The 22,009-nt window shown below is 45.5% G+C and overlaps 2 protein-coding genes across 2 annotated transcripts in view; one reads left to right on the top strand and one right to left on the bottom strand.

Annotated features, from left to right (window-relative positions):
- SYN3 (synapsin III) overlaps positions 1-22,009 on the bottom strand; it is a 329,959-nt gene that overhangs the window by 175,106 nt on the left and 132,844 nt on the right. The gene's annotated exons all lie outside the window — the stretch shown is intronic.
- Positions 122-22,009, top strand: part of TIMP3 (TIMP metallopeptidase inhibitor 3) — a 30,816-nt gene continuing 8,928 nt past the window's right edge. The window contains exons 1-2 of the mRNA XM_073650220.1: positions 122-326; positions 17,275-17,357. Of these exons, the coding sequence (XP_073506321.1) occupies positions 200-326; positions 17,275-17,357 (210 nt within the window). The 5' untranslated portion in view covers positions 122-199. The remainder of the gene's footprint in view (positions 327-17,274; positions 17,358-22,009) is intronic.

Below are 22,009 nucleotides of genomic sequence, written 5' to 3'. Positions count from 1 at the left end.
ATTCCCTTATCCCCTAGAAGGACACAGAGGAGCGAAGCCTCGCCCCCGCTGCCTGCACTGGGCTTGCTGAGGATGCCATTGGCCTGGGCTCCAGGGGCAGAGCAGAGGAGGGGACACTGCCACATATAAACCTGCAGCCACCAGGCGGGAGGCTCACTCCTACCAGGTTATACCCTCCTGCCTGCCATCCTTCAGCACCATGTCTGTCATTGCCAACCTCATGCTCTTGTCACTTTTCCTCATAGTTGGGGACTTCTTGTACCCGGCGGACGGCTGCACTTGTGCCCCCAGCCACCCCCAGGATGCCTTCTGCAACTCCGACATAGGTAAGTGCCTTATATCCTCTGGTGGGTGCGTGTTTTTCTATACGTTTAATAGATGAAAAAAAATCTATTCTTTTTTTTTTTTGCAATCTATTATTTTCTGTTATCAGCCAGATCAGACTTTACGTCGGACTATTATTAGGGTTACTGTCCCTTTAAGATGCCCCTCCTGTCGCAGTGTATTTAGGAACTTTTCCCCTCTCCGCAGACGGTTTCCTTTTTTTTTTGCTCTTGGCATCCTCCCGGTGTAGCAGAGCTGTGTTTATCATCTCCGGGGGCTGCAGAGATATCGCCGTAGATCGTCCATAGTTGTCTATGGTTTTACATGGGACTGCAGCAGGTCAACTCGACACATTACAAACTCAGCTCCGTTTGCTAGTGTCGACTTTGCTATCTGACAAACGACAGAGTCAGCTCTGCTGTGCCGACTTTTTTGGCCACACGTGACAAATTACGATTAGTGCGTGTTGTTTGCTATGGAGAAAGGATGATAATTCTGGATCTAAATCTGCAGGAGCTGGAGAACTACAAGTCCCAGCGCTTCTTTTTGGGGGTTTGCAATGGATTTTATTTTTTTTGCATGCAACCAAAACTGATTTTTTCTTTTTTGTAAACTCAATTGACTTTGGTAAAAAAAAAAAAAAAAAAGGGTCACCGGCCCTTTAAATGCTTTAAAAACACTAGCACTGGCTGTCCTCACCCAGCTTTTCCCAAAAAAAAGGATGTGGTGTCCTGAGTGCAGCCTGCGAAGGGTTAATAAGAGGCGCGCCTCCTCACCCCCTCCTCCTTAATCTGCACTTCCTCAAGGCTTTGCCTGTGGTTTCTTCAAAACCTCTACTAAACGCCAAGTGCAGGAGCGAAGCTGTGAAGTCACCGGCACAAGGAGCTGAAGGGCGCGCTGTCACTTTAAGGGTCTCACTTTTCACTTTCATCCTCCCAGGTTCTGAGAGATCCCCCTATTCTCCAAAAAAAAAAAAAGTGGTGTCCCCTTTAAGGAATTGTCATCTGATGGGGGGTTCAGCAGGGACTCCACTGCACACCCCCCCCATTGGATGAGAGTGACGCCTTATAACATCATCCCGGGGCCCTAAAGGAGTCACCTGCGGGACGTCACATTGACTCCTTGTGAGGATGTCCCTATGATAAACATTCAGGGCGCAGAGTGATGGTCACCCAAATAACGGATGCTGGGAGTTATAGTCCGGGTCTCCTGTGCCACATGTGTGAGGACAGCGCTGCCCCTTATCCTGTACGATCACGCGGCAGATGGTTCCCGGTCTCAGCTTCCAGCATTTTGGCTTCTTCTATTTTTGGTAATTCTGTGACCTCCATTCTGAGATCTCTTCACACTGCAGTCACATAAGAGACCGCAGCGCCGGTCACTGCTTCACGGATGACTACAAGCCATCTGTCAGGAGACAGTCACCTCCGAGTGCCGCACTACAGCGTCCATATATCTACAGAAACCTACATTACATCCTGTATTATACTCCAGAGCTGCAATCACTATTCTGCTGGTGCAATCACTGTGTACATACATTACATTACTGATCCTGAGTTACATCCTGTATTATACTCCAGAGCTGCACTCACTATTCTGCTGGTGCAGTCACTGTGTACATACATTACATTACTGATCCTGAGTTACATCCTGTATTATACTCCAGAGCTGCACTCACTATTCTGCTGGTGCAGTCACTGTGTACATACATTACATTACTGATCCTGAGTTACATCCTGTATTATACTCCAGAGCTGCACTCACTATTCTGCTGGTGCAGTCACTGTGTACATACATTACATTACTGATCCTGTACTGATCCTGAGTTACATCCTGTATTATACTCCAGAGCTGCACTCACTATTCTGCTGGTGCAGTCACTGTGTACATACATTACATTACTGATCCTGAGTTACATCCTGTATTATACCTCAGAGCTGCACTCACTATTCTGCTGGTATAGTCACTGTGTACATACATTACATTACTGATCCTGAGTTATATCCTGTATTATACTCCAGAGCTGCACTCACTATTCTGCTGGTGCAGTCACTGTGTACATACATTACAACTGTGTACATACATTACATTACTGATCCTGAGTTACATCCTGTATTATACTCCAGAGCTGCACTCACTATTCTGCAGCTTGATATTATCAAACATAACCCTAACAATGACTGCACTCAGGATCAGTAATGTAATGTATGTACACAGTGACTGCACCAGCAGAATAGTGAGTGCAGCTCTGGAGTATAATACAGGAGGTAACTCAGGATCAGTAATGTAATGTATGTACACAGTGACTTCACCAGCAGAATAGAGAGTGCAGCTCTGGAGTATAATACAGGATGTAACTCAGGATCAGTAATGTAATGTATGTACACAGTGACTGCACCAGCAGAATAGTGAGCGCAGCTCTGGGGTATAATACAGGATGTAACTCAGGATCAGTAATGTAATGTATGTACACAGTGACTGCACCAGCAGAATAGTGAGTACAGCTCTGGAGTGTGATGCAGAATTCAAGTTAACATCGGACCCTCCATAAGCAGCTGTCGCCCCCCACCTCCCCCACAATTAAGGATTATTACACTATTTATGGCACCATAGTCTCATATTATAGAGTTTGGGGGCATTGTCTCTATAGTATTAGATGCAGTGTATATCGGGGCTGCAGTAACTCAGCGCACGGTGCGGTTCCTATCGTGCAGGTAGTTGACCCACGAGTGAAAAGACACGATGGCTTCATTATAAATACTTAGGAAACAGCTGCGGTTTGTGCTGTGAACAGATGGACGGGGCGACAGGTGCGTGGTCAGTCTATGGGGCCATACACAGCAGGGATCCATTATATTACTGCACTACATTTATATACAGAGGGGTAGGGCTGTATACAGTCAGGGGTAGTGCTGTATATAGTCAGGAATAGTGCTGTATACAGTCAGGGGTAGTGCTGTATACAGTCAGGGGTAGTGCTGAATACAGTCAGGGGTAGTGCTGAATACAGTCAGGGGTAGTGCTGTATATAGTCAGGGGTAGTGCTGTATATAGTCAGGGGTAGTGCTGTATACAGTCAGGGGTAGTGCTGTATACAGTCAGGGGTAGTGCTGAATACAGTCAGGGGTAGTGCTGAATACAGTCAGGGGTAGTGCTGAATACAGTCAGGGGTAGTGCTGTATACAGTCAGGGGTAATGCTGTATACAGTCAGGGGTAGTGCTGTATACAGTCAGGGGTAGTGCTGAATACAGTCAGGGGTAGTGCTGAATACAGTCAGGGGTAGTACTGTATATAGTCAGGGGTAGTACTGTATATAGTCAGGGGTAGTGTTGTATATAGTCAGGGGTAGTGCTGTATATAGTCGGGGGTAGTGCTGTGTATAGTCGGGGGTAGTGCTTCATATAGTCAGGGGTAGTGCTGTATATAGTCAGGGGTAGTGCTGAATACAGTCAGGGGTAGTGCTGTATACAGTCAGGGGTAGTGCTGTATACAGTCAGGGGTAGTGCTGTATACAGTCAGGGGTAGTGCTGTATACAGTCAGGGGTAGTGCTGTATACAGTCAGGGGTAGTGCTGTATATAGTCAGGGGTAGTGCTGTATATAGTCAGGGGTAGTGCTGTATATAGTCAGGGGTAGTGCTATATATAGTCAGGGGTAGTGCTGTATATAGTCAGGGGTAGTGCTGTATATAGTCAGGGGTAGTGCTGTATATAGTCGGGGGTAGTGCTTCATATAGTCAGGGGTAGTGCTATGTATAGTCAGGGGTAGTGCTGTATACAGTCAGGGGTAGTGCTGTATACAGTCAGGGGAAGTGCTGTATATAGTCAGGGGTAGTGCTGTATATAGTCAGGGGTAGTGCTGAATACAGTCAGGGGTAGTGCTGAATACAGTCAGGGGTAGTGCTGAATACAGTCAGGGGTAGTGCTGTATATAGTCAGGGCTAGTGCTGTATATAGTCAGGGCTAGTGCTGTATATAGTCAGGGGTAGTGCTGTGTATAGTCGGGGGTAGTGCTGTATACAGTCAGGGGTAGTGCTGTATACAGTCAGGGGTAGTGCTGTGTATAGTCAGGGGTAGTGCTGTGTATAGTCAGGGGTAGTGCTGTGTATAGTCAGGGGTAGTGCTGTATATAGTCAGGGGTAGTGCTGTGTATAGTCGGGGGTAGTGCTTCATATAGTCAGGGGTAGTGCTGTATACAGTCAGGGGTAGTGCTGTGTATAGTCAGGGGTAGTGCTGTGTATAGTCAGGGGTAGTGCTATGTATAGTCAGGGGTAGTGCTGTATATAGTCAGGGGTAGTGCTGTATACAGTCAGGGGAAGTGCTGTATATTGTCAGGGGTAGTGCTGCTTGTTGTGTGCCCCCATAGGACATTATGCGGCCCCTCTCGCTTGTGCTGAGGGTGGGTCACATGGAAAGTTCAGGAATCAGCTTAAGGGAACAGGAGAAAGCGAGAAATAATGGGGCGAGAGAGAGAGAGGGCGTCATAATAGCCGAAAATGGGGAAGTGTAACTGGAGAAAAGCCGATGGGGTGAGAGAAGGGGTCAGGTTGTGGGGAAATGATTCTGACCTCTCCCCATCGCCACATTATATACACTGGAATATAGATATATACCTCCCCCTCCGTGACTTCCACAGCCTGGAGCTGATTACTCCCCCCTCCCTCCTGTATTTTAGCAGCGAGATCTGATTCATTCTCACCAATCAGGAGCTGAGGCTTTGGGGACTTGGTGACAGCGCACCTGCCTGCTGGCGAAGCAGTGGGAAGACGTCTTTTAAAACCAAGGAGGAAATTAAATCCCGCGGATGGCCGGCCCGGTGTTCTCACATACATAATTGGTCTGGCAGCCGATGTAATGAGTAAAGAGAGGACCCGTCACGGCAGAAAAACTCCGCCTCAGGGGAAATTCATCTTGGAAGATTATTTTTTCCTTTTTTTATAAAAAATATTTTTTTTTTTTGTAAGATTTGTTAAAAAAAAAAAAAAAAAAGTTTGAAAAAGTTTTCCAAAAGCGTAAAAAAGTGCATGCGAATCATTCTGTCACTTTAAATGGGCACCACAGTATTGGAAGCCCAAGCAATCCAGTCGATCCCTGGCTGATGTGGGTGGACGAGTAAAAAGACCCAGAGCGAGTAAGATCGACAATCAGTGGCAAAGGGTGTTCGGACTGCGCTCCCCTTTGTCTCATTAACTTCCAAAAAGTTGCTTTCTGGGGTCTTATTGCTGGAATAAATAGACCCATAACCATCAATGGTTGCCCATAAGGGCCCCTTTGGTCGGGGGTTGGTGGGCTAAGATAACTTGGGCATGTCCTAAAGTGGTTGTCAAAAACTTTTAACACAAAAATTCGAAAAAAAAAATCTTTTCAAAGTATTTTAAATTTTTTTTGGTGGGGGTGGTAATGGGAGCAGTAACGACCCCTCAACAGGAAAAGTCTGAGTTTGCACTACTCCTCACTTGGGCACTGTTTTTTCTTTTCCCCTGATGTTACTCAGTTCCCGCAGGTTCTCGAAACAAAGGCCACAAAAACGAAAACTCTCGGGACAAAACCTCCTGTTTTGTTTCAGTGGTTGCTATCACAACTGGCTCCATAACCTCCCCCCCCCAGCCACAGAAAAAAGGACGGACTCTTAAAGGACCCCAAAGTCTCTTCTGTCCCTTTTATGCACTCTTATCTGAAGTCTCATTAGAGAGCAAATATATATACTAATAGGAGACTTGCCTTACATTTCAGCCAATCATAGTTGTGAGAAAGGTCACATGACAATCCCCTAAAGCCATGCCTTCTTAGAAGCAGGAGGAGTCTTTTTTCAAGGTGTCCAGGGGGTGGAGCTCACATTTTCTGGACTCTTTGGGGGTTGATTTATGGAGATACATGCACAGACGGACCCCCACCAATCAATAAGTTATCACCTATTTCAAAGATAGGTCATAACTTGTTTTCAATGGACAACCCCTGTAAAGATGTGTGTGACATCCAACTTGTTGATGGTTTCCAATGACAACTAGCAGAATTATGAGTGCAGCTCTGGAGTATAATGTAATAATAGTGTAAGATAATAATAGTCTCGTCTCCTGATTGGCAGATCTACTAAACTATGAACCGTAAATCGAGTCGCACTTGTAGTGCAGGTGCCTGGGAAAGCTGGGTGGCTTCTGTGCCAGCAGTAATGGAGGTCACACCTGGAGTTCAGCTCCTGTTTGGTTTATTCTGGGTCTTTAGTTTTGGCTTTTTCTCAAAGCACAAACTTCTACATCTGATAAAGTTGTGCCGCCTTTGTGTGGAGAGATGGGTGGACCCCCAGGGTTGACATGTGCATTGGTGGTCCTATGTATTCTAACCCCTCTGAATGATTAATGACGCCCGCACTGCCCAAAGAGCAGAGCAAAGGGTGTGACAGGAGGTGAACTTCTGCACTTGTGCCATTCACACATTTCCTGAGGTCACAGAGCATAAATCATAGTGCAGACAGAAGCCCCGGAGCACAACTGAGGACTAAGACCCAAGGGCTGCAGTGAATGCTCCAGGGACTGGGAGTGTCCAAGGTCTGCAGTTTAAAGGATAACTCCACTCCGAATCTAAACTTGCAGGGGTGACCACTGTTCTGACTCCATTAGCAGAATAGTGAGTGCAGCTCTGGAGTATAATACAGGATGTAACTCAGGATCTGTAAAAGATCAGTAATGTAATGTATGTACACAGTGACTAAACCAGCAGAATAGTGAGTGCAGCTCTGGGGTATAATACAGGATGCAACTCAGGATCAGTACAGGATCAGTAATGTAATGTATGTACACAGTGACTGCACCAGCAGAAAAGTGAGCGCAGCTCTGGAGTATAATACAGATGTAACTCAGGATCAGTGCAGGATCAGTAATGTAATGTATATGCACAGTGACTGCACCAGCAGAATAGTGAGTGCAGCTCTGGAGTATAATACAGGATGTAACTCAGGATCAGTAATGTAATGTATGTACACAGTGACTGCACCAGCAGAATAGTGAGTGCAGCTCTGGAGTATAATACAGGATGTAACTCAGGATCAGTACAGGATCAGTAATGAAATGTATATGCACAGTGACTGTACCAGCAGAATAGTGAGTGCAGCTCTGGAGTATAATACAGGATGTAACTCAGGATCAGTAATGTAATGTATGTACACAGTGACTGCACCAGCAGAATAGTGAGTGCAGCTCTGGAGTATAATACAGGATGTAACTCAGGATCAGTAATTTAATGTATGTACACAGTGACTGCACCAGCAGAATAGTGAGTGCAGCTCTGGAGTATAATACAGATGTAACTCAGGATCAGTACAGGATCAGTAATGTAATGTATATGCACAGTGACTGTACCAGCAGAATAGTGAGTGCAGCTCTGGAGTATAATACAGGATGTAACTCAGGATCAGTAATGTAATGTATGTACACAGTGCCTGCACCAGCAGAATAGTGAGTGCAGCTCTGGAGTATAATACAGGATGTAACTCAGGATCAGTAATGTAATGTATGTACACAGTGACTGTACCAGCAGAATAGTGAGTGCAGCTCTGGAGGATAATACAGGATGTAACTCAGGATCAGTAATGTAATGTATGTACACAGTGACTGCACCAGCAGAATAGTGAGTGCAGCTCTGGAGTATAATACAGGATGTAACTCAGGATCAGTAATGTAATGTATGTACACAGTGACTGCACCAGCAGAATAGTGAGCGCCGCTCTGGAGTATAATACAGATGTAACTCAGGATCAGTACAGGATCAGTAATGTAATGTATATGCACAGTGACTGCACCAGCAGAATAGTGAGCGCCGCTCTGGAGTATAATACAGGATGTAATTCTGGACCAGTACATGAGGAGCTATAAACCAGTATATAGAGCTGGCATTGGTACGTTATTTCCATGGTACATTTCGGGGTGTGAATATAATGGTGTTCTCAGGTTTGCCGCGTCTCCTACTTTTGGCACCAAAAAAAGAATAGAATGTTATAGTGCAGGAATGCGGAGTGTTACTTAACGTCTTCGTGAGGAATGTGGATAGCAGCACCGTGAGTCAGCGCTGCTGTGGATCTACTTAAAGCAGGAATTCTGTCCCCAGGGGAGTCTTAAAGAGGCTTGTCACTGGAAGCTGTGTGCTTAACCTCCGCTAAGGGTCACTTTAAGACCTCCTGCATACCTCGCCCCTATGGTTCCCTTTGGCCCAAGTTCAAGTGTCTCTTGTGAACCCTTTAACCAGTTCGCCAGCGTACGATGCGCAATGGGTTTTCTGTGTGTTTCCAATCAGCGGACCGATGGGTGACATCAATTTTAGCTCATGGTCACAAAAAAGTATCCTCGTCATTACTTGGTTCACTGTATGGCGCTATTAAATGTTCAGTCTGTGCCCAATGTTATGGCAACATGATATGGCAATGAGTTTTGCTGCAATGAATGATACTACTATGTAGACTCCCTCCTCTGTAGTATGTGCTCGCTGTTTGGCTGTTATGCAGGTGCAGTATGGCGGTATTATTTGGGATCCGCAGGTCACTTTTATGCAGGTGCAGTATGGCGGTATTATGAGGACTCTCTATGCCAGTATTATAAAGTAACAATATGGCCTTATTACTTTAAAACGCTTTTATGTGCTAAGTGTAAGAGATCGTTATACATACCGCATATAGCAGTAATATCTGAGTACTTTATTGCACTTTTATAAACTAACTGTAAGGCATTGTTATATAGTTTATTATATGGCAGTATTAATTGGGCACTGTTATAAGGTACATTTTGGCAGTATTATTTGGGTACTTTATAACACTTTTATGTTTTAGATGTAAGACACACTTATCACACAATATAGCAGTATTATTTGACTACTTTATAGAACTATGGCAGTATTACTTGGGCACTATAGATCACTGTTATGCAGACATAATATGGCAGTATTGTGAAGGCTCTGTATGTCGGTGTTATAAATATGGCGGTATTACTCGGGCACTGTAGGTTAGTGCTATGATGTACAAGATGGCAGTATTATTTGCTTACTTTATACCATTTATGTACCACTAGTTAGGTGTCGTTATATAGACACAATATGGCGGTATTACTCGGGCACTGTAGTTTAATGCTATGAAGTTACAGGATGGCAGTATTATTTGCGTACTTTTTACCATTTATATACCACTTGCAAGGTGTTGTTACATAGACACAATATGGCGGTATTACTAGGGCACTGTAGGTTAATGCTATGAAGTTACAGGATGGCAGTATTATTTGCGTACTTTTTACCATTTATATACGACTTGTAAGGTGTTGTTTTATAGACACAATATGGCGATATTACTCGGACACTGTACGTTAATGCTATGAAGTTACGGGACGGCAGTATTATTCGGGTACTTTCACTTATGTACCATTTGTAAGGTGTTATATAGCCACAATATGGCAGTATTACTAGGGCACTGTAGGTTAATGCTATGAAGTTACAGGATGGCAGTATTATTTGCGTACTTTTTACCATTTATATACCACTTGTAAGGTGTTGTTATATAGACACAATATGGCGGTATTACTAGGGCACTGTAGGTTAATGCTATGAAATTACAGGACGGCAGTATTATTTGCGTACTTTTTACCATTTCTATACCACTTGTAAGGTGTTGTTATATAGACACAACATGGCGGTATTACTAGGGCACTGTACGTTAATGTTATGAAATTACAGTACGGCAGTATTATTTGCATACTTTTTATATAGACACAATATGGCGGCATTACTGACTATTGTGTGGTTACTGTGCATTCGGGGCAGTACAGGAGTGAAACTATTTATGATGGAAACTCCCTTTAAGTCCCATATCTTTCAGCTTTTTGAGCAGCCTATAAGTCATGTATGGCTTCCTGACGACTCCCCAGGGCGACCCATGTGAACGGCCCCTCCGAGCTCTGCAATCCACCTGCGATGTCGCCTATCGCCGGCCTCGTCCGAGCCTGGATCCCATCCGCCTCAGGAAATGTGCACAGAACGTTCCTGAAAAGTCAGCGTTTTCATTAGTGTCGCTGGGTCTAGAAATGAAGTGCTGCATATTCTGGGGGGGGGGGGGATGGGTGTCACTTAGGGGGTCCCTCCGCTTCGCTGCCATGGGAGTATTATTATAATGCTATTTCTTCCTGCTATTTTTATGCCTCTGGTGTGATTTCTATACCATCTGTCCATCGCGCCTCGTCGTCTTCCTCTTCAGCTGTACAGGGCGTGATTGTTATTACCAGAGGAAGACGTATATCAGCACTTGGAAGCAATTGTCTGCGCGGAGGAAACGGGCGTCCATCATATTCTCACATCCAGCCAGATGTGCTCCAAAAATACACCATTTTTTGTAAGAGTTTTTTTTCCCCCGTAATCAATTGGTGATGCCTGGCTGTCGCTTTTATATATGGCGGTGAAATGGCGCCCGATTATTGCGGTATATAGCTGAACTGAACTCGATCGGATGTTGGATTTATTGAGGGTCTGTTCTCATTGCTTCCATATTTTTATAGGGTCCATGACGGACCCCCTTTTTGGTCGTCCTAGTCATCCTTGTCTCTTTAACCATTTCTTAAAGGGGTTGTGCATCACTTCTTAGCTTTGACGGCTACCTTGCCAGCTTTGTCGCCCGGCATGGAGCAACGTTTCTCAACGGAAATCAGTAGCTGTACGACCCCTTTAATTGTAGGAGACAACAAATATGGCCGCCATTGTAGTCCCTATAGCACTTGTTACTCGGCTACACTCCCGTATGGATTTCTGTCAGCTTAGTTATTAAAGCTAGATGAAGACAATGGAGACAGGATCGATCTGGTTTAAATAAGTGAACCCTGAGAGGCCATTTGTAGGATAAATAAAGAGGGGAGAAATTGCCCGTAGCGGCCAATCGGATCGCTCCTTACACTTTCAAATCAACACTGGAAAGATGTAAGCTGCAATTTGATTGGTTGCTATGCATCTCGTTTGTGTGTGTTTGACTACATAGTGGACATAGAAAGGTGCGGTTAATAGCAACCAATCAGATTGCTTCTTTCAGTTTCAAATCAGCACTAAAAAGATGTAAGCAGCAATGTGATTGGTTGCTATGTGCCTCATGTGTACATAGCTGACTCAGTTAGGAGTAGGTGCCCATAGCGACCAATCAGATCACTTCTTTCAGTTTCAAATCAGCACTAAAAAGATGTAAGCAGCAATGTGATTGGTTGCTATGTACCTCATGTGTAAACCGTGTAAGAGCAGGTGCCCATAGTGACCAATCAGATCACTTCTTCCATTTCTGAATCAGCCATGGAAATAAGTAAGCTGTAAGCTGCGAGTGGATTGGTTACTTTGAGCAACCAGTTAATGCCATGTCTGTACCAGGCCCGCCATGAGGCCTATAGGAGACTTTTTTTCAGGAATAAAAAGTTCATGGTAGTGGTAAAACAAAGCCATGAAAGTGATGTCACATGACCATATAAAGCAATGGTTAATGGCAGTAAAGAGTCACATGATCAGGTCACATGACTATGGGATTCTATCCGTGGTTTTATTCGGGGGAATTTTGGGAAAAGGTTTGATAATAGGTGGGAACCAGCCTCCATATCAGTGGGGGAGCTCATCTCTGTAAGGAGTAAAAAAAAAAAAAGTTTATGGAAAATCCCTTTAAGAAAAAAATTCCTTGAATTAGGTTTTTCAGTAGCGATGTGTGGTTCTCTGAGGTGTCTTACACGTGGGGTATATATATATACATACATATGGACAATGCTCCGGGGGGATGAATATATGGGGGGAGTGTGTTTCATTATCACATCCCCTCTACCATTCTCACACGCAGATCTCCAGGGTCAGTAATGGATGATTTCACACGTTGCCTTCAGACATCACACACAACACTGAAGCCAGACGCTTTCCACACATTACGCTTTAGGAGCCACGTGGGGCCCCTCATGTATAAAATGGCCGCCCATTGGAATTTGGTGTAGGAAAAATCTAAAAATATATATTTATTAGGACCGAATCCATGTGTGTAATATGGCGCTTACGGCATACTTCCCGACTCTCTCAGGTCGTCCTGTAGGCTCCCGGAAATAAGGGGAGACCTCTCGGACCCCGGAAGAGTTAGCAAATCTCCCAGACAAATCGGAGATTCTGGTATATCTGAAACCAGGGAAAAAATACATATATCTACGCATTAAGGGGTGTAGCCAGGTACCCAATTTTTGAGTGGAGCGACGTGATTGGTACTCCTTAAAAGTGCACCTTTAAGGAGGACTAACACTTGCTATAAATATGTAATTATGGTGTAAATGCCGCTGTTCTCCTGAATCCGGCGATGTTTTCCTTTTGTTTCTGCGCCTCTCCGTTCCTGAGATATGGCCATTTCTTCCTTCTACATAATTCTAGTCTTTTAATACAAGTGGGTGTGGTTCCATTTACCACTCCCACAGAGAAGACCCTAGGACCACGCCCAGTTGGCTAACCAGACTAGCTTTTTATACATAGTAAACAGAGCTGTATCTCAGGAACGGAGAGGCGCAGGAACAAAAGAAAAATATTGCTGGATTCAGGAGAACAGCGGCTTTTACACCAGGTAAAAAAAAAGAGACAGGTTGTCTTTACACTTTAAGAAAAAATAACCCTCTGGGTAATAATCTAAATATTTTTGTATATTTTTTTTTCCCCGCCTGTGGCTGCTCAGTGGTTCAGTAAAGACATCAAACATTTCCGGCTTCTCCTCAGGTCAGAGGCCAGTTACCTCTGTCTTCTTCAAAGGTGAACATCATCCTCTTCTTCGGCGCGGTGACATGTGATCGGCAGGAATGTCAGCGGATCGACTTTCAATAATATTTTACTGGTCTATTGTGGGAAACTGTTACTTCCGAACGTCTCCATGAGAAGCTTGGGACTATTTCACACCTAAGTGCTCGCGTCCTCTTGGCGCGCCTGCCGCGACGAGCTATGCTTTGATCTCCGTGCCACGTCCCGGCGCTCGGGAAGAGTAGTTTCCGGGTGCAGATATCTAACTAAAGTTCTTCAGTGTTCTCACGTATTTTATTATTGAGGCAACAAGGGTCTGAAGATCTTTCTTCGGTTGTCCTGAACCCTTCGAAAATAGTCTTGTTTTGTGTATACAGCTCCTATGCAAACCCATGTGTTTCCATGGTAATATAGTACAAACAAGCCCTGTGTACCTAATCAAAGGTAGGGGACAGAGGTAGTAACAGCTGACTGCAGGATCAGACTACACAGGGTTTGTCTGTAAATGTTGACTCGCATAGGTCTTCACTGGAGCTGTGTACACAAAACGGTCGGAATTTTTTCAAGACTGTTCTGTTCAGTGATGTAATAGTAACACATACTTGGTATCCAAGGCCTGGAGACACTAACATCCCTCAGCTCAGACGTTTGGTGCCCTGGAGGTGGGTATCTTGACGGCCGTGACACCCGGCTGTAACCTCCTGTTCTCTTCAGGCCAGGACCGGATCAGGTTTCTTGGATTCCTGGGATTATATGCCGACACAATTTCCTAGAGCTCATGTATGACGGATGAGGCTGATGGCAGTCATGTCCTCAGGATTGTGACATAGCTCGGCACTTAGGATTTCTCAATCACCCCTGGTGAGAGCACTTGTATCTGATGGCAACATGAGAATGACTGGGGCTGTGACCAGTGATGTCATCATGTCTGCGAGGTGATGTCACTTCAAGGGGAACACAACTGATTGTCAATTAATGTCAGGGACCCTCGCCAGAAAGAAAGGAATAGCCCCAACATTTATTTTTGATGGAGAGTCATTGGATGATGTGGTGGGAGAGTCATTGGCCAACCATCTGTAGGAAGCCATATTGGCCAACCGTCTGTAGGAAGCCGTATTGGCCAACCGTCTGTAGGAAGCCATATTGGCCAACCATCTGTAGGAAGCCGTATTGGCCAACCGTCTGTAGGAAGCCATATTGGCCAACCATCTGTAGGAAGCCGTATTGGCCAACCATCTGTAGGAAGCCATATTGGCGAAACGTCTGTAAGAAGTCCTAGTGACAACTGTCTGTAGGAAGCCCTATTGGTCAAATGGGAAGTCCTATTGGCTTAACATCTGTAGGAAGTCATATTGGCCAAACATCTGCAAGAAGCCATATTGGCCAACCGTTTATAGGAAACCGTAATGGCTAACAGTCTGTAGGAAGCCGTATTGGCCAACCGTCTGTAGGAAACCCTTCTGGCAACCGTATTGGCCAACCATCTGTAGGAAACCCTTTTGGCAACCGTCTTTAGGAAGCCCGATTGGCCAAATGTTTGCAGGAAGCTCTATTGGTAACCGTCTCTAGGAAGCCCTGTTGGCCAACCATCTGTAGGAAGCTGTATTGGCCAACCGTTTGTAGGAAGCCCTGTTGGCCAACCATCTGTAGGAAGCTGTTTTGGCCAACCGTTTGTAGGAAGCCGTATTAGCCAACCGTTTGTAGGAAACCGTAATGTTCAACCACCTGTAGGTAGCTATATTGGCCAACCGTTTGTAGGAAGCCATATTGATTGACTACTTGCAAGAAGCGATGTTGACCACCTATAGATAGAAACCACAGTTGATGTACTACTTGTAGAAAGCCCAAATGATCCAGTACTTTGATCTATTACGATTAGGAAGCGGAAGCCTAATTGACAAATGGATTGGTGGAAAACCCTAATTCATCGATTACTTGTAGCCCAATTGACAAATCGCCTGTAAGTGATTCAGTTGATCAATTGCCTTTCGGAAGCCACTTTGATCGACTACTTGTAAAAAGTCATATTAACTTAACAGAAGCCTCAGATGAGTTTCTACTTGGAGGGAACCCAACTGATCAATCACTTGATAGAGAACCTAATTGATTGACTACTTTGTAGGTAGTCCAATTGAAAAGGTAAAGCCCAGTTGACTTGTAGGTAGCACAATTGATTAACACCTGTAGAAATTCAGATAGCCCAACTGGCTAGTAGGAAACCTTGCGTAACCAACTACTTGTAGAAGCCCAATTGACTGACTGTCAGTAGGATGCCATATTGAATCAATACATGTCTAACTAGCCCGCCCCCTTTAGGAAGCCATGGTACCCAACTGCTTGACAGAAACCAGAATTGACTTTCTATTTGTTGGAAGCCAAACCGATGAACTGCTTGATAAAAATCACATTTTATTGACCACTGTAGGTAGCCCAATTGACCGTCTATTTGTAGAAAGTGCAATTACCTAACTAGCTATAAGAAGTCTTGGCTAATCAACAACTTTTCAGTAGTCCAATGGATCAATATGGCATATTGTGGGACACCATATTGATGTACTACTTGTATACAAAGTCTAACTGGCACACCACCTGTAGAAAGCCATATTATTCAGCGTCTAGAAAATGTCCAGATGAATGACTACTTGTCGGAAGTTCCATGGACCGACTAATTGATGGTAGGTGGCCCAAGTGACTATACATCATTTTTAGCTATACCCAATTGACCAACCACATGTGGAAACCTGACCATCAACTTTTAAGAAGGTTGACTATCCAACTGTCTACAGGAAGCCATATTTTAGGAAGCCCAATTGACCAACTACTTTGTAGAAAGTCTAACTGGTCCACCCGCTTAAAGAAGCCATGATAACCAGATACTCAATGGAAAACCTTACTTCTAGAAGCCCAGTTGTCCAACTGTTTGGTGGAAACCTTAGTTGTGACTGACTACTTTTAGGTAGGCCAATCGACCGACCACTGGAAGGAAGTCCAATGAGCTCTAAGAGCCAAACTTACCATTCACTGATCTAACCACCAACTTGTAAGAAAGCCTGACTGACCACCCACGCCATATTGATTAGCTATTTGCAGGTAGCTCAATTGACCAACCTCCTGAAGGAAGTCCAACCAGTTGTAGGAAGCCTTGATTAACAATCAGCCTGTAGGAACCCAACTTACCAATCACTCGACTGACCACCAACTTGTAAGAAAGCCTGACTGACCACCCACGCCATATTGATTAGCTATTTGCAGGTAGCCCAATTGACCAACCTCCTGAAGGAAGTCCAACCAGTTGTAGGAAGCCTTGATTAACAATCAGCCTGTAGGAACCCAACTTACCAATCACTCGACTGACCACCAACTTGTAAGAAAGCCTGACTGACCACCCACGCCATATTGATTAGCTATTTGTAGGTAGCCCAATTGACAAACCTCCTGTCGGACACCATATAAACCAATTACTTAACAGGTTGACCGATCGAAGCCCAAACATGGTTTCTTGATGGAAGCCTCAAATGACCACATTGATATGAGAACTTTTTCTGAATGTTGTGGCCCCCCCTGTGTTACACCGGGTTGGGGCCCCATATTACTTTATTGTGCCGGCAGAGCATGGGTTAATCACACAACCCACCTGTCAGGGTTTATGTGAGTCTTGGGACATGAAGCTTTTGTACGCCCATCGGCAGCACATTCCGCCGCCGCCCGTGGCCGGACCGCCCTCCTCGCCCGGTTATATAACGTTACATTTCACAAGTATCAAAATCAGCAAACTTTACAAGAAATTCCTGAACAGGAAAAGTCACATCCTCCGCAGCCCTCCAGTCTGGCCAATCCCCTGTGAGTGTGAAGGTGTGTTCCCACCAATGGGGGTCCCCAATCCTCACATTAAAGGGTGTGCAGCGTTGTGTCACCTTCTACTGTGAGGTTCCTCAGTGCAACCCCATTAGAAAGAATGGGGTCACCCCTGCACAGTGGCGCCCCCCCTGCCAACAGGCTGTGCAGGGAACTGCGGCAGGGGTGGCCGTATTATGACAGTTCTCTGTGGTCAGCAGAAAGTGGTAGCTTTGTGGTTGTTTTTTTTTCCCTGTATGTTCCAAAGCCGGTGATGATGGAAAAAAAAAACCCTGACTTCTCACAGCTTCACAGAGTATTTAAGCAATGAATATTATTTTAACCAATTTTTTTCCCCCCGTTACAGTGATCAGAGCCAAAGTCGTGGGCAAGAAGCTGATGAACGATGGTCCTTTCGGGACGATGCGCTACACGATAAAGCAGATGAAGGTGAGAAAGGCGGCTAGTTAACTGCCAGCAGCACTGAGTATTTAAGGACGAGAAGGAACATGGAGACGAAAAAATCATGGTCCCCAGCAGCACAGAGTGTTTCAGGATCCAAGGCTGCAGCTCTGACACCGGTAGGGGCGGTGCAGTGACGTCAGCGCCGGGGATGGTGACAAGTGTAGGAACATAGGCCCATTGTATAAGGGCTCACTGACACACTGTGACGGCAGCCCCCCACCCTATATAGACCGGACCCTTTATAAGGCATGTTTACATTGGCTGGGCTGTTAACCGCTTAGACGCCGGGGCGCCTCACATTCCTGATGTCCCTGGCGGGGGGGGATTATTTCATGTGTTTACCCCAGATTTGCAGTAAACAGATGAGGTCAGCGGCCTCGCCCCTCCGCAGAGGTCCGCGTTGGGTTAGGGTGGTCTCCGCTTCCAACCGGTGACACTAAAACACTTTTGGGCAAGAGAAATGATTTTCCTGGTCCCGGGAGGGCGGCGGCGGGCCGCAGACAGGAGTGGCAGCCAGTTCTCTGCCAATCCTCCCTTTGTAGAGAAGTCCGAGTACAGATTTCTTAAAGAGACGCTGAACCTAAATTGTACGCTCTTTATTTACCAAGCTGTTGTTCCCTGGTATCAGCCAATTCAGGCCGAGTGACAGCTGATAATTTTAAGATTACTGGCCCTTTAAATGGAATGGAAGACCAGACCCCTACTGTATAAGGACACCAGACCCCTACTGTACAAGGATTTCAGACTAGACCACTCATGTATAAGGACCTCAGAACAGACCCCATCTGTATGAAGACCTCAGACCAGACCCCTCCTGTATAAGGACACCAGACCCCTACTGTATAAGGACCTCAGACCAGACCGCTCCTGTATAAGGACCTCAGACCAGACCCCTACTGTATAAGGACTTCAGACCAGACCCCTCCTGTATAAGGACCTCAGACCAGACCCCACCTATATGAAGATCTCAGACCAGACCACTCATGAATAAGGACCTCAGACCAGACCCCTCCTGTATAAGGACCTCAGACCAGACCCCTACTGTATAAGGACACCAGACCCCTACTGTATAAGGACACCAGACCCCTACTGTATAAGGACACCAGACCCCTACTGTATAAGGACCTCAGACTAGTCCCCTCCTGTATAAGGACTTCAGACCAGACCCCTATTGTATAAGGACCTCAGACCAGACCCCTCATGTATGAAGACCTCAGACCAGACCAATCAAGTATAAGGACCTCAGACCAGACCCCTCCTGTATAAGGACCTCAGACCAGACCCCTCCTGTATAAAGACACCAGACCAGACCCCTCCTTTATAAGGACACCAGAACAGACCCCTCCTTTATAAGGACACCAGACCCCTACTGTATAAGGACCTCAGACCAGACCCCTCCTGTATAAGGACCTCAGACCAGACCCCACCTGTATGAAGTCCTCAGACCAGACCACTCAAGTGTAAGGATCTCAGACCAGACCCCTCCTGTATAAGGACACCAGACCCCTCCTGTATAAGGACACCAGACCCCTACTGTATAAGGATTTAAGACTAGACCACTCATGTATAAGGACCTCAGACCAGACCCCTCCTGTATAAGGACACCAGACCTCTACTGTATAAGGATTTCAGACTAGACCACTCATGTATAAGGACCTCAGACCAGACCCCTACTGTATGAAGACCTCAGACCAGACCCCTCCTGTATAAGAACACCAGACCCCTCCTGTATAAGGATACCAGACCAGACCCCTTCTGTATAAGGAGACCAGACCCCTTCTGTATAAGGACACCAGACCCCTACTGTATAAGGACCTCAGACCAGACCCCTCCTGTATAAGGAGACCAGACCCCTACTGTATAAGGACACCAGACCCCTACTGTATAAGGACCTCAGACCAGACCCCTCCTGTATAAGGACACCAGACCCCTACTGTATAAGGACTTCAGACCAGACCCCTCTTGTATAAGGACCTCAGACCAGACTCCTCCTGTATAAGGACCTCAGACCAGACCCCTCCTGTATAAAGACACCAGACCAGACCCCTCCTTTATAAGGACACCAGAACAGACCCCTCCTTTATAAGGACACCAGACCCCTACTGTATAAGAACATCAGACCAGACCCCTCCTGTATAGACCTCAGACCAGACCCCACCTGTATGAAGACCTCAGACCAGACCACTCAAGTGTAAGGACCTCAGACCAGACCCCTCCTGTATAAGGACCCCAGACCAGATCCCTCCTGTATAAGGACCCCAGGTCACAACACTCCTGTATTAGGACCTCAGACCAGAACCCTCCTGTATTAGGACCGCAGACCAGACTCCTCCTGTGTAAGGACCTCAGACAAGACCCTTTCTATATAAGGACCCCAGTCCACACCCCTCCTGTATAGGGACCTTAGACCAGACCCCTCCTGTATATAGACCCCATACCAGAACCCTACTGTATAAAGACCTCAGATCATAACCCTCCTGTATACAATGTATACATACTCCAGACAAGATATACTGTATATATATATATATATATATATATATATACCCAGTACACACTCCTCTTAATATAGCCTCCTGTATACAGACCCCAGCAAAAATCCCCAAGTATATAGACCCCACACATCCCTCATATACAGACCCCTGTATACAGACTCAGTCATTTGGGGTTGTACCCAGCAGGGGAGGAAAGGGCATGAGTGGGGAGAGGCGAGGTCACGGCTCACACAGGACTCTTTGCCGACTCTTCCAGGAGTCCGGGAGATCTCTACTTTTTTCTGCGGTATCCTTGTGCTGGGCCTCGTAGACTCGTCCGGGCCTCTTGCACATTTGATCTGGGACTCCGTAATATGGACGGGGTTAAAGGATTTGGCTGCGACCACCCCCCAGTCATGAGGCTGGCTTATTTCCTCACCAAGTAACAGAGCAGAGTAATACTTTGGCACAAAATCGACAAAACCTGCAACTTATTAAAGGAATAAAGCTTCAGGGAGCGGGATACGGGCCGTCTGGGTAACAATGGCGGTATTTATGTACAAAGCTGAGGGGGGCTCAGCGAGGGGGCGCAGACTTATGATGATTATGAGATTCAGCTGTGCCCGTGGTGGGATAAGGGCAGATTTGGCTGTAGTGGTTGCGCGGCCTTAGAAAGGAAACCAAAGATTTCCCTCATAAAATTTCAGCTCCCCCAAACGTTCCATTTTTTTCTATACTGAAAGGACCGAATGTTCCAAAAAATTCAACATGAGTGATGACTATCTATGGCCTCGGCTTTAGGTTCTTCATACATGGTCCAACCTGAACAGCAAGAGAGAATTAGGTGTTACGGTCAATATGGAAAAGCCTATATGTCATACAAATTATCCTACTAATCTGTAAGGATCAGGCACCGACTAGGCAAAGAACACCTTAGGATGAGCAGATGTCACTCATCTAACAGGGAAGAATGAAGCAAAAAGACTAAGTAATAAAGAAGGGTGATGTCCACTTGAGCACCAGCAAAGAAGCAAAGAAAGATGAGCAGTTGTCTGGCCAATCAAAGGTCGTGCAAGGAAAGTCTTCGGACATGATGATGTCTCATGGACCAGAAGAGAGGGATGGTGTTTCTTGGTCATGCTATGTACAAAGAAGGCAGAAAAAAATATGCTGAAGGGCGATGCTCACTTAAGCATCAGCAAAGAAGCAAAGTGAGAGGAGCAGACGACTCATGATTCAAAATAGTAGCATGGTGTTCATTTTTCTCTGCCATGGCATGACCAGTGAACACCATCCTCCTATTTTTAATGTTGAGTCGTCTGCTCATTTCTCTTTGCTTCCATGATGATGCTGAAGTGGGCATCACCCTTCTGCGCAGGCTTAAGCACCAGCAAAGAAGCAAAGAAAGATAAGCAGTTGTCAGACTAATAAATTGTTATGCAAGGAAAGTCCCCGGACATGATGATGTTTCAAGGACCAGAAGGGAGGGATGGTGTTTCTTGGTCGTGCTATGGACAAAGAAGGCAGAGAAAACTATGCTGAAGGGCGATGCCCACTTAAGCATCAGCAAAGAAGCAAACTGAGAGGAGCAGACGACTCAAGATTCAAAATAGGAGGATTGTGTTCATTTTTCTCTGCCTTCTTTGTCCATGGCATGACCAGTGAACACCATCCTCTTATTTTTAACGTTGAGTCTTCTGCTAATCTCTCTTTTGCTTCCTTGCTGATGCTTAGGTGGGCATCACCCTTCAGTGTATTTTTCTCTGTCTTCCTTGTCCATGGCATGACTAGTGATCAGATATCTAACCAATAAACAAGAGTGATGCAAAAAAATGAAAAAAGATGAGAGGATGTCTGACCAACTGAAGTAGGTGATCACCTAAAAAGAAGGTGTCCACATTTGATGATGTCTCAAAACACCAGAACTCAGAGATGGTGTTTACAGCTCATGCCATGGACCCAGAAGGCAGAGAACTAATAACTAATAAAGGGTAATTCTCATTAAAAGAGAAAGGGAGAAAAACAGATTATTAACTATTTTAAATTGGGAGAAGGGTATTCATCACTCAAGTTCCAGTATTGCAAAGGAGGTCCCAGGACCTAGAGATGTCTTAACGACCAGATGGGAGGGATGGTCAACGAAGCTAAGAAAGTCCCAGGACA

Source organism: Phyllobates terribilis, unplaced genomic scaffold (assembly GCF_046119375.1).
Source record: "Phyllobates terribilis strain yellow unplaced genomic scaffold, ASM4611937v1 Scaffold_10__3_contigs__length_209671492, whole genome shotgun sequence".
In the NCBI taxonomy this organism is placed as follows: domain Eukaryota; kingdom Metazoa; phylum Chordata; class Amphibia; order Anura; family Dendrobatidae; genus Phyllobates; species Phyllobates terribilis.
The sequence above is the reverse complement of the archived record's forward strand: the minus strand, read 5'-3'. Positions and strand labels throughout refer to the sequence as shown.